The following is a 13,348-nucleotide window of genomic DNA, read 5'->3' as shown; positions in this document are numbered from 1 at the left end:
ATTTTTGCTTCGATTTGTTTATGATATTCTCTGGAGAGTTTGGCATTCTGGAGTTCTTCTAAACTAATGAGTAGACTGCAACATGGGATGACCAATGTAGTGATTTCTTTGGATGCAGTGTAGCTAATGGCAAGTGTGTGTGTGTGTGTGTGTGTGTGTGTGTGTGTGTGTATTCTGTGTGTGTGCATGTCAGAGAGAGGGAGTGGGAGAAGGAATATCAAGCATGTTTGGTATTTATAAAAATGATATGTTCCTTAAATTTCAGACTAACTTAAATTTATTTCTTATTATAGGAATAATGTATGTTTATCGTAAAAAATATAGATGAGTCCCCAAAAGAAAAAAAAAAAAAGAAATGACATCTCATTAGTCACTGTTAAGATTATGGTATCTCAATCTGTGTGTATGTACATTCATACATATGTTTGTTTTTACAAAAACGAGCCAATGCTATACATATTCCACAAATTATATTTTCAGATATATCTATTTATTCAATATCCTTTTATAATATTTTAATGTGAAAATTTTAATGTATGGTTATATCATCACTTGAACATTAGATTTTTAATTATTTTTCTCTTCATCCTGTAATCTTGTAGAAACTGACAGAAAGAGGTTTCTTGAATTTCAAATCACTTATTGGCCTCCTTCCCCAACTATAGTCGGCAGAATGTGTTTTGTATTGTGCTCCCTGCCCTGAGACCCACTCCCAGCTGAAGAGCACTGTGGAACACTAGAGAACGAATGGCCTCTGACAGCTCCTCTACTTTTGCTGTTTCTTCTTGCAGGAGACAGAGCATGTGGTACCCAGCCAGCCAGAGTGTCGGGGGAGAACAGGAACACAAGTCCACGAGAGTCCACAAAATCACCCTTTCAGGTGCCAAGAAACAGTGCGAGTTCAACAAAGGTGGGTCTTTTGCTGTCAGAAGTTGTGCTGTGCCTGGTGTTGCTTTCCCAGAAATGCTGATGCTGGTGCTTGTCACCCCCATACAAGAGGCAAGGCTTTCTGACTTTGGCTGGCATTCCTTACAAGTCACAGAAGCAGCTTTAAGGGGCTGTAAGAGAGTATCATTGAGTCTGAATTGAAGAGAAATGTAAATAACCTACTGTCACTGTCTTCATTTTGGAGATAATCAGCCTTACAGCTCAGAGACGACAGGAGATAGTCTGGGAGAAAGAAATGTTGATTTCATTTTGTACTCTTTCATTCCATGCTAGAAATGTTTTCCTCCATGATAATGATAATTAGTGATGACAGTGTAGACATCAAGTCAGTTTCTTTTTATATATTATCTCATTTAGCCTTCATCACTTCCTCATAAAGTAAGTATTTATAGCCCCATTTTATGGAGGAGGAGCCTGAGGCCCAAGATTCATTGTGTCCCTGGCCTGATATTGCACAAGTGAAAAAGCTGAGCCAGAATTTGAACCCACAAATGTCTGATTACAGCATACCAGGTGTGCTTCAATGCTGATACAAGTAGTATCCTTGGGACACTTGAAGCAGTCCAGGGGCTGGCCTCTCTGGTCTGCTAGACCTGCTGGAGACAGCCCTGGGTCCAGGGCAAGGATGTGGGTGGAAAGCTGTCTGCAGCAATTTGGCATGACATTCTGATGGGAGCCTGGCATTGCAGCTGTCTGTGGAAAATCTCTTCTGGAAATAAACAGAAGAAAGAATTCAGCTGCTAGTTGTGTCAGCTGTCTTTGTAGGATCTTGTATACAGCGTAATCTTAGCCCTCACTCAGTGGGAAGAGAGTGCTCTGCTTCTGAGCACGACCTTTAGATTTTTTTTTGTGACAGCACAGCCTAAATGAATCAACAACTACAGAGAAGTTGGCTGTAGTATATAATTTTGAATAAAATATTCAAGTACTAAATTTAGAATCATAGATTCCTAAAAGTTTGGAGGGACCCCAAAAGCAAGGTGACTCTTTTTTCAACTGTATTCATAGGTGTCTTGTATCACCCTTCTCACAAGTTGCCACCCCTTTTCTGTTTATTCTTATGTGACCTCAGGTCAGGTAAGACTCAACCTTGTCATTTCTCTGATGATTGGAGCATTCTCCTTCCTATTTGAAGCCTTATTATAAATTAAGCTGTTTTATGGGGCGCCTGGGTTGCTCAGTCAGTTAAGCGTCCAACTTCAGCTCAGGTCATGATCTCACGGTTTATGAGTTCGAGCCCCGCATCGGGCTCTGTGCTGACAGCTTGGAGCCTGAAGCCTGCTTCGGATTCTGTGTCTCCCTCTCTCTGTTCCTCCCTTACTTGCACTCTGTCTCCCTCTGTCTCTCTCTGTCTCTCTCTGTCTCTCTCTCTCTCTCTCAAAAATGAGTAAAGATTAAAAAAAGTAAAAAAAATAAATTAAGCTGTTTTAGACTGACTAGAACCAATTTTGTGTCGTGACACTGTCTCCCCTCTACCAGACTTGTAACTGCCTTTCTCAGCAAGAATATAGCCAACTATATACCCATGCATATTTCAAAATAATAGAACAAAACAAAACAAACAAAAAAACCCTAAATTATTTTTTTTTGTGTGTGTATGGAATATATACTTGATGTTTGGTAACTTTAAACCATTTTATCTCTTATCTACAGCAGGGAAGGTAAGTGGTAATATTCCTGTTATCAGAGGGCAGGTCAGAAATTTAATAGGATTCTGTATTGGGAATCATTCACATATGATCAGTAAGAGCTCAGAGTATGGAATGAGAATAGTCTTGATGAGGAAATGTACCAGGCAGCAATTCTTACATTTGAGGATAGATAGGTAGTTACAGCTGAATTTGGATTTTCAGGTCTATGACACCTTTTCTCAGAAAAACAGAGATGCACATATACACAAGTTTGTAACATCTTAGGTTCTTAGACCTCCTCTGCATGTCAGAAAAAGGAACTGAATACAGTCAGGGTCACTGGGCAGCCTTCCTCATTAAATCAGCCTTGTCTCTCTCCAACACATTGGCCACTTCTGCAGCTTAGCAAACCTCCATAGGACCCCAAATATCCTGTTTTCCTTTTCTTCTCTTCCCTTCTAGCCCCCAGGTTCCACTTTGATAGGATCTAGCTTTCTGAGCTAGCACCATTCCAGAATATTCTGCACCCCAGTTTTAGGAATCAGAGGATATGGTATTAAGTCTCAGATCAGAAGTGGTGATAGGCCACTTATATCTGGTACTGTTAAGTTTAGTATTTAGGTTGCGTTGGTAACCTTTAAACTACAGAGTTATTTGTCACAAACATGGTGACGTCACCTAGGGACATTCTAATGAAACTTAAAAAAAAATCTCAAAATATTACAGGGATTGTGAAATTTGATGAACTGGTGAAATGAGATCTGAGGCTAAAAACAACTTTGAGTAAGGTATCTCACATTCCTGATAACATTCCTCTTCCCTTTTAAGTCAGCATATGACCAGGTTGAGGCATATGGTGCCCAATAAGATCTTGATAGATACATGATACTTTAACAGGACACTCCAGACCTAGGTCTGACTCAAAGTGAGGGAAGGAACTAGTCTGTATCTCAGCAGGTGTAAAATGCCACCTTCTTGGGGATGGGGGGAATATTTTATTTGCATAATGAACACTTTGAAAAAGGGAAGAAAGATCTTTATGCTGTCAAGGGGTCACATGTCACTTCAGCAAGACTCAAAGGAACAGTCTTCAGAGAATTAATCCATGCTTGTAGAAGTGAGATTTTTGAGCTAATTGTGTTGAGATGAGATCTGATCTTTGCATGCATGTCTAGGAGAAATAGTTTCATACCTTTAGCTCTCAGAGCATTGTGTTGTCTGTCAGCTCTTTCTAACACAGGGAGCCTATATTTGTGTCTGTGGATGAGCTTCAGAGAGGTTTATGAATTTTTTTTCTAAAGTTTGAGTGTATATATATCATATTGGTTTTCTGTTGATACCGTAACAAGTGACCACAAATTTGTGGCTTAAAACAACACACATTGACAAAATCTTACAGTTCAGTAGATGTCCAACATGAATTTCCTTGGGCTGAAATAAAGGTGTCGGTAGGCCTGCATTCCTCTCTGGAGTCTCTAGGGGAGAATCCATCCATTTCCTTGCCTTTTCCCATTTCCAGAGGATGCCTACATTGCTTGACTTGTGCTCCTTCTTCCACTGCAAAGCTAGCAACATTGCATCTCTGAGCATTCTTCCATACATCTCTCTTTGACCATGCCCAGGGAAGATTTTCTGATTTAAAGGATTCATGGGATTAGATTGGACTGATTTAGACAACCCACAATTATCTCCCTATCTCAAGGTCCTTAACTTAATCATATCTACTGCATCCCTTTTATCACGTAAGAGTGACATGTGGAGTGGGACAAAAAATGAGGACGTGGGCACGTTGGTGTGTGTGTGCACTCCATTATTCTGCCTACTACATAAAAGTTGTTTTCCAGGGAAGATCTCTAAAGCAATTATCAGAATCTTATGTCACTCATGACCCCAAAAAGTTTAGAAACACTATCCTAACCACTTCCAACTTTCCATTTTGCATATTCTTCCACAGAGACAACCTCAGATACTGATTTAGCCCCCTCTGTCCTCTTTCACTGCATCCATCCTCCTTTTTGCCATGTCTTTGTTGTCCCTATATTATATTCCTTGTACAGTGCCCCACAGCAGAGATCTGTGATGTATCTAAAGTGTGGAGATACATTTGGCTTATAGAATGTTTTAAAATATTTTGATTCAATATTTAAAAATCCGAAAGTTTTGGGGTGCCTCACTGGGTCAAGTGTCTGATTCTTGATTTCAGCTCAAGTCATGATCTCATGGTTAGAGAAATTGACCCCTGTGTCAAGTGCAGAGCCTGCTTGGGATTTTCTCTCTCTCTCTCTGACCCCCTCCTGCTTCGGTCTCTCTCTCTCTCTCTCTCAAAGTAAATAAACTTAAAATCACCATGTTTATAGATTTTGGAGATTCTTTTTGAAAATCTGAAGATGGGATACCCAGGGCCCTACAAGGCAACAGTTAGCAGGAGCTGAGGAGCAGCCATCCATTTTTCCACAACTCCTGCCCAGATCTGCCCACTTATTTGTACTCTTTGCCTGACTCATACAGGCATTTGATTTATAATGCTTACTTCAATCATTTTCTTCCCAGCAACTACTCATCCTGGGTACTCTAGGTGCTCAGAGCTAAGCCTTGATAAGGTGATGTCTGATAATGTCTTTTGCCTCCTTTCCAAGATGATGTATTTATATTTTAACTTGGATTTCCATTGCATCTGAGTTGAGGGGTTGCATATTACCCTACTCTGACATACTCTTCAGTACCTGGAGCTTTTCAAAACATATAAAGTTATAGAACTGCATTTAGTTAGAGCAAGAATGAAGCCTTAATAATCATTTAATACAACCCTCTCATTTTCTAGTGTGACACCCAGTGAGGCTGTTATTTGCTTAAGCCCTTGTTCCCCTTATAACAGAATGAAGACAAATGCCATCAATCTGTTCAGAGCAGTAACTTGATGAATATGCATCAGTTTGATTGATTTTTTTATATAGCTACAGCCAGTGCCAATCTTGTGAACCCTCGGATATGACAAAGGAGGATTTATCAATGTAACAGAATACTAATGAAGCTGCGGATTTCTTACCCAGCTAAGTAAATTTACTTTTGAGAGTGATTAATTCACTTGTGTTTAAAATATTTTATTAAAATTTATGACAGCATTAAACCTTTAATGTTGTTAAGACCTTGTCTGTATAAACAGGAACTATTCTGTAGAATTGTGTTACTACTAATTAAGTTGGTGGTTGCATTTGTGAATTGGAGTTCATTAGCCTCTTCATCTGGAAGTCCCCAGTTAGAGGGGGTTGAAGATTGGAGTATTAGCAAAAATAATGGCCTTTGATGGCTTTGACTATTTTTGTGACATTCCAGAAGAAAGAAAAAGGGTTGTTGCTTTATGGAAAGAGGAAGTTTTGTTGGCAGCAACTTTTCCATGAGGGATAAATCCTTTCAGGTTTTGTTTTTGAGATAGACAACTTGTGTGTGTTTTAATAGCTAATTGTTTCTTATTTAAGTGTTTTTCATAGAAGTAAGCAGAGTCTTAAGGAGCTCTGCTAAAAAGAGAAAGAATGAGTAAGAGAATGAGCACCCAGAGATTCTTAATAACATAGTACACGAGAACTGCCTTCTTGGACTGTACCAGAGCAGGAGCATTACATGTTGCCAGCATGTTCTTATTAGTGTGCTCTTAAGATTTCTTTTCTTTTCTTTCTTTCTTTCTTTCTTTCTTTCTTTCATTCTTTCTTTCTTTCTTAACTGGGCAGGGGGAGAACAAATGAGGTATAGAACAAAAAAAATTAGTTGGTCTTGATAGTGTTTTGAGACTACTATGTTGAGTGACAAGTATTCCAGAACAAGGGTTCTGGAATAGCTTATTTTGCCTATATTGCATAGGAAGGGGGCCATATAGTTAGGGCTGTTTTTCATCCCCCAATCCTGCCTCCATCCTGATGGGCTCAGAAACAATTTGGTAGAATGGAAAGAACATTCAAATTAAGAAATGCAGTCTTGTATTATGTCTCTCAGGTGACCTTGGTCACTTCATGCAAATCCCTCAGTCCCCTTGTCTAACACGAGTCTGGGTCAGATGACTTCTTAGTTCCCTTCTGGCACTAACACTAAAAATGCTCAACATTCTAGATATTTAAAGGATTAGAGTGGAAAGATTGTAGCTTAATAAAACAATCTCTTTCAGTCACAGATAAAAATAATTCCTCCTCCCTGCTGTAGAGCACAAAAAGTATCCTACACCAAATCACCAAATCATTGAACTGATTGACAACATAGAGCCCACACTTGATTATTCTGGGAATGAAACACTCGTTTTTAAAAATTATTATTATTATTTTTTGCAACTGCCCTTGGTTACTTTATAAATTGTTAGCACTTTCACTGGACAATGATTAGGAATAAAGATAAAAGGGAAACTCAGAGACATTCTCTCATTAAAAATAATAATAAATGAAATATGGTTATATTGGAAAATATAAAAAATTCCAAAGAAATAAAAATTTCTCATAATCTTACCACCACAATATAACCATGGTTACCAGTGTAGTGTATGTTTTTATATTGTTGCTATTTTTTTTTTTAGTTTTTATTTTAATTCCAGTTAGTAAACATACAGTGTTATATTAGTTTCAGGTGTACAATATAGTAATTCAATACTTCCATGCATCACCAGTGCTCACCACAAGTGCACTCCTCATATTGTTATTGTTTTAATATGGTATAAAAAATTGTGTATAAAAGGGAATTCCTAATACATTCGAGTTGACTTAATTTTAAACAGACTCCAGAGTATAAAGCTAGGCCAGAATGCATTCTGACTATATAATCTTAAAGATTATAACTATAAAGATGTAGATATGTGAATATAAATATAGATATATAATTGTAAATAAAAATATAAATATAAGATTATAAATATGAAATGGGGTAATTATCACCAAGCTCAGCTTCATTTATGGCTAAGGTGATCAAATTTGATTTTTCATCAAAATACTCTAATACAAGTTTCTATAAGAAACATGTTTTACAAACTTTGGTATCATTATAGCCTATAGTGTTAGAAATAATATTTCTAGGAGATGGAACAAAAAATTTGTCCTTAATATCTCAACATCTTGTAAATCTTCTTGGCCTAACCTGGACTAGACTTAAGAGACAAATTTAAATAGTGATTATAGAAGACAGAGTGTGCATATAAACTTAAATTTAATTTAAAACTGACCAGCTGGTTAGGCGTTCAGTGTGCCTGAGGCCATGGGAATGAGGTTATTCCTTTGTTGTTGTTGTTGTTGTTTTTTAATTTTTTTTTCAACGTTTATTTATTTTTGGGACAGAGAGAGACAGAGCATGAACGGGAGAGGGGCAGAGAGAGAGGGAGACACAGAATCGGAAACAGGCTCCAGGCTCTAGGCTCTGAGCCATCAGCCCAGAGCCTGACGCAGGGCTCGAACTCACTGACCGCAAGATCGTGACCTGGCTGAAGTCGGACGCTTAACCGACTGCGCCACCCAGGCACCCCTGTTGTTGTTTTAACTCAAGTTAACATTCAGTGTAGTCTTGGCTTCAGGAGTAGAACCCAGTGATTTATCTCTTACATATGACACCCAGTGCTCATCCCAACAAGTGCTCTCCTTAATGCCCATCACCACCACCCCCCCACCTCCCCTCCAGCCACCCTGTTGTCTGTATTTAAGGGTGTCCTATTCTTTAACTTACTCTTTATCTTCCCAATGAGGCAATGGTTGCTCTGGTGCTTAAGGGTTATTCCTTTTCAAGACTAATGTTAAAAAAAAAAGACTAACGTTCAATGCTAAACACACACACAAACACATCCACATCCGCATCCACATCCACTCACATCATATATAGTGACATATACAGTTTCCACCCACTCTTCCTATTTTTCTTTTATTCTTAAACAATTTAATTTGTATATATAAATTTTTTTCATATATATGAAATCTTAGGCATTTCTGTGTAGCTTGTTTGTCCTACTTAATATTGTTTTTTTCCATATGATAGTGACTATGAAATATACCATCATTTTTGTAACTCCAAATCGGTATGTATTTTGGTTACTTCTGGAATTCATATTTGTAGATATTGCTGTAGTAAGAATTTCTTAAAATATTTTTATGTACTTCCATTTCAGTTTCCTTGGTTTGTGCTTAAGGGTAAAGCTATCCAGACATGGGATTTAAAATGATAAACCAAAAAGATGTGGCATATAAATTTTTCAGTTATCTGATCATGAAAGAAGATAGGAATAAAATGGAGAATTGATAATTTTGAGAGAATTAGAAAGTCATGTGGCTGGTTTTCTGTATATGGCAGCATCTTAGGATACTGGGTCTAAGTGGAACATTTGAGACAGTTCAGTCCAATCCCCTTCTCCATACTTGTATATTCTAGATATTTCTATTTAACCCACTAGCCCTTACAGTTTTTTTTTTTTTAGCTCAGATTGTTCTTAGGGCAAAATGCCTCTGACTTTAACATTTCCAAAAGACATTTGGAAGGCATGCCAGGTGTGGAACAATTCTTTGATGTGTGAAACTACCCTGCTCATCTCAAGGCTCTAGTATCTTTGGTTGTAGCCTACAGAATGTCAGCAGGGACCCCCAGCCTTTGCACTAATCACAAATAGCCTCTAAATTTCCTAAATGCTTTCTAGAGTGCATACCACCACTTCCAAGAGAAATGCCAAAATTCATCATGGATATTTGAAACTATGTTTTATAAGAGTCTTCATTAACATGGATACATATTCATGATTTATTTATACATGGAGAAAAAAGCAACTACATAACAGAATTATAAGTTTATCTTATTTTTGCTTAACATATAATTATATACAGAAATATACACTGGAAAGACATAAATCATTTTATTGGTGGTTATTTTCAGATGGAATGGCTGTGGGTGATTTTTAAAATATTCATTTTGCTTTCCAAATTTTCCCCCATTGGGTTCCTCTTAAGTTTGTAACAGGGAAAATTATTTATACATGAAAAAAAAGTAGTATCAACTGTTCAAGATATAGAACCAAAAATAAATTTACTATAATTGCTTCAATCATCAATTTGCACAAATGCAAATCATCATTTATGTTCTGTTTCTTTGAATTGTTGTATATCAGTTCGAGGTAGAGAAGAATATTAGGAAAGTATAGAAGAGAATGGATTTTTAAAAATTATTTTTGACTAGAAGAAACCTAAAAGGCATTTTCAGTGGTATCTGTGGCTTTTATGGTTTGAGTCAGTTGGGATCAGAAAGCAAATATTAAAGGTGATTTTTATAGGGTCAGATGACACTTAAAATCAGAATTTGTATCCTAGACACCTCTTCATTTGAGTGTTTTATTCTGTATATAAAAGTTGAAGAATGTCTGTTTTTATATCCCTTAAGCAGAGCAAGCCTTTCAGGGGTCCCCTAGCATAGAGTTCTAATCAAGAGAACTCCCATGACTGTAGATGCCATGGGCAAAGGAAATACCAGGGCCCATTTAAATGGCAATGGGGTCCAAGAGGTGAAACTTGAGAAGGTGGAAGCAGGAGTAAGGCCAGATTTCAGGAGACTTTTTAACAATGCCTTGAATTTAATACCCATACAAGAAAACAACTTTGGCCACACTGAGCCTATTGAATACATCTAGACACACAAAATAGAGTCCTTGGGATTTGCATGTGAAGGACTAGTTCCCTGGGAAGGTTGTTTGTCAGAAGTGGATTTGAGGTAAAAAGTGCTGAGAAGATAAAATCACCACACTGTTGGAATGACTTGTGGGGAGGGGCATGAGAAGAACTTGGAACTGAAAGAAGAAGACAGTTAAGAACCAAGGTAACTGCCAAAAAATTTTATGTGCCTTGTCAAACTTGAATGAGATTAAAGCATGCAAGAACCAGGCTCCTCTGACTTGTCTTTCTGATCATTAACTCACCCTTGCCTCTCACAGTAGCACTAATCCAGGTCCTGGATTCCAGATTATTTGCCAATCCAAACCTGCCAAATCCAGGTTCTTTGCCAAGACCACATTAGTAAGGAGAGGTTAGTGTTGCATGTGTGTATGGCATTTGTTGTTTGCTTTAAAATGGAATGATATCGAGAATTCTAACTAGTGTAAGTACTCAGAATAGTGGTGTGGAGGTGCTGGCTTATTCAAGTCATAGACAAAGGGCCAAAAGTCTGGAGAAGTTGAATTGCAGAGGGAATATATCAGATGGCATCAGAAACGCTGGCAGTGCCCAGACTGCGCAGGGCCTTGAAGCCAGGGTATGAATCTCAGATTTTGTTGAAGTGCAAAAGGAAGCCATTTGAGGTTATAACCAGGAGCATGACATGCTCAGATTTCCATCTTTAAAAGACCACTCTAGGTAGTGTGTGATATGGGGAAGCAAGGAGACATATTGGAGGCAATGCATCATCCACGTGGGAGGTGATGATGGCAGTGAAGATGGAAGAGGGAAGAGTAGAAGCGAATATTAGAGACTCATAACTTCTTGTTTTTGGAAGAGAAGGAAAATCTTTAATAGGGAACAGTTAGGATTTAGGCTTGTTTAATATTAATGCTTATGTTGGGGCGCCTGGGTGGCGCAGTCGGTTAAGCGTCCGACTTCAGCCAGGTCACGATCTCGCGGTCCGGGAGTTCGAGCCCCGCGTCGGGCTCTGGGCTGATGGCTCAGAGCCTGGAGCCTGTTTCCGATTCTGTGTCTCCCTCTCTCTCTCTGCCCCTCCCCTGTTCATGCTCTGTCTCTCTCTGTCCCAAAAATAAATAAACGTTGAAAAAAAAAATTAAAAAAAAATATTAATGCTTATGTAAGTCCTCTGTGTCATTTCTTAAGTTCTTTTGTTCCTAGCACTATCTTGATTCATAATTTAAAAGATAGAATATTGGAAGGCCAAGTATCAGATGTAATATCACAGTGCCCAGTGCAATGAAAATTTAATATTCATCAAATATTTACCTGTCATTCAAATTAGCCACCCTCCCCCACCATTATTTGTGATCTCCTGTCCCCTTCACTGTATCTGTCCCTAGACTAAATCTTCATTTGGATGATTTTTTTTCTGTCTCTGACTCAGAAAGACAGGTATCGTGTTTACTTTGTAATGTTGCTCACTTGCTTACATTAGATTCCTTCAGAAAGCAGAGTCTTATAGGAAGCCTTGGGTAGAGGGAGGTGATAGAAAGTGGGGGAGGAGGGAGAGCTGACAGCATGTGTGTAACTAAGGTTACTACTCTTGGCAACTGGAGATTAGCTCCCTGAGGACTCTCTGAGGAACCTTGTAAATACATCTGAGGATGTATCCCTTTGAAATTTAGGGGTTGAAGTGTATTTTCACATGCTCCCCTCTTTGCTGGCAGAGGGTTGTCCCCAGAGGAGTAACTCCCCCACACTTCTAGGCTGCAGGAGTGAGCTCTGCCTCACAAAATCTTGAGGCAGAAAAGTAAAGAGACTTGGCAGGTGCTTAAAGGGAGATAATTTGAGTGAGCAGAACTGTCCATGGAGCTAACGCATCTGCTATGACCACTGTGCCTCTTGGGCAGACCACTGCCTGGCACAGGAAGCAGATGTCTCATAAATACTTACTAAGTGAATGGAATAAATGAGATGATGGAAGGAAGTGCTTTGTATACAGCTCAGCAGACCAGGTGCTGCTATCAATAATAATGTATTAGGATCTGTGCTCCCAATGGATCCCTTGTCCTCAATCCCTTCCCAAACTCTTCTTTTTGATTCATAGGGGTGTTTGACCACACCCATGGCTACTCTACCTCCTTTCTTCTCTCAGTACTGATGCTGGCCTCATGGGCTTGACTCACACCTCACACATTCTTTGGACATTGGTATGGTTCTGACTGTTTCTGGGCTCTGTTCCAGCCCACCAAGGTGAGGAGCGGTATCTATTCCAGTGCAGCTGGGCTGCCTTGTGTTCAGTGTTTTTCTTAGAGTCTCTTCAGGGACATGATTCTTCCTTTTTTGGAATGTGTCCCCTGGGAGCCCAGGCCAGAAATACCCAGAGCACTCCTGTACTCACAGAAGTCCTTCACCTGTGCTCTTCAGCCACTGGTATCCTCCCATTACCTGGACCTTTAGGATCATGTTTCCCAAGTAGGAATGCCCTGGAGTGCTTGTTAAATACATATTACCAGTGCATTCCTTTGGGAATTCAGCTTCAGTAAATGTGGGGCCCAGGAATATGTTTTTAATAATACTGATTGATAGTAATCTTCAGAGAAGTATGAAAAGCAGTGAAGACTGGGTTCTAATAATTAGTGCCAAGGCATATTATTAGAAATCAGCATTCTGCCTTTAACCATGACCTCCTTCTCCCCTCTACGGGAATTTATTTACATGGAAAAGTACATACATGGTTTGAAAAGTCAGTTCATAAAGATCTACTGACTACCAGTTCTGTTTTCTGTCAGTGGTCTCTTGGGGGGTCATTTAAGATTCAGTGCCTTGGTTTCTTTATCTTTGAAGATAGCTGCCCAATACGTAACCTCAGTCCTTTGGCACAGAAATTTGGTTAAAAGAAAACACCAATAAGAGAATGTCTTTAATATAGCTTAGACTCCCTAGAGAAAGGAATTTTATATTTACTGGTATTGAAGATTGTTATTGTTGCTAATAATACTACTGGAATTTATTGGCATCTTGTCTGTGTCTGCATAGAGAGCTATTGTTTATACATAAAGAATGTTTTGCTCAGATGGTTGTCCTCTTGGGATATACCTTTTGTTTTTAAAAGAGTTTCAGGAAACAACAGTCATACAGCTAGCCAGTACTCATCCG

General features: G+C 38.7%; 1 protein-coding gene across 1 annotated transcript in view; it reads left to right on the top strand.

The window, feature by feature from the left end:
* Positions 1–673: 673 nt before the first annotated feature.
* FAM13C (family with sequence similarity 13 member C) overlaps positions 674–13,348 on the top strand; it is a 116,054-nt gene continuing 103,379 nt past the window's right edge. The window contains exons 1-2 of the mRNA XM_040485053.1: positions 674–682; positions 762–910. Coding sequence (XP_040340987.1) covers positions 674–682; positions 762–910 — 158 coding nt within the window. The remainder of the gene's footprint in view (positions 683–761; positions 911–13,348) is intronic.

The sequence above is a fragment of the Herpailurus yagouaroundi genome, unplaced genomic scaffold (assembly GCF_014898765.1).
Source record: "Herpailurus yagouaroundi ecotype Mexico unplaced genomic scaffold, PumYag 163, whole genome shotgun sequence".
In the NCBI taxonomy this organism is placed as follows: Eukaryota; Metazoa; Chordata; class Mammalia; order Carnivora; family Felidae; genus Herpailurus; species Herpailurus yagouaroundi.
Note: the sequence above shows the minus strand (reverse complement) of the source record. Positions and strands in the feature narration are given on the sequence as shown.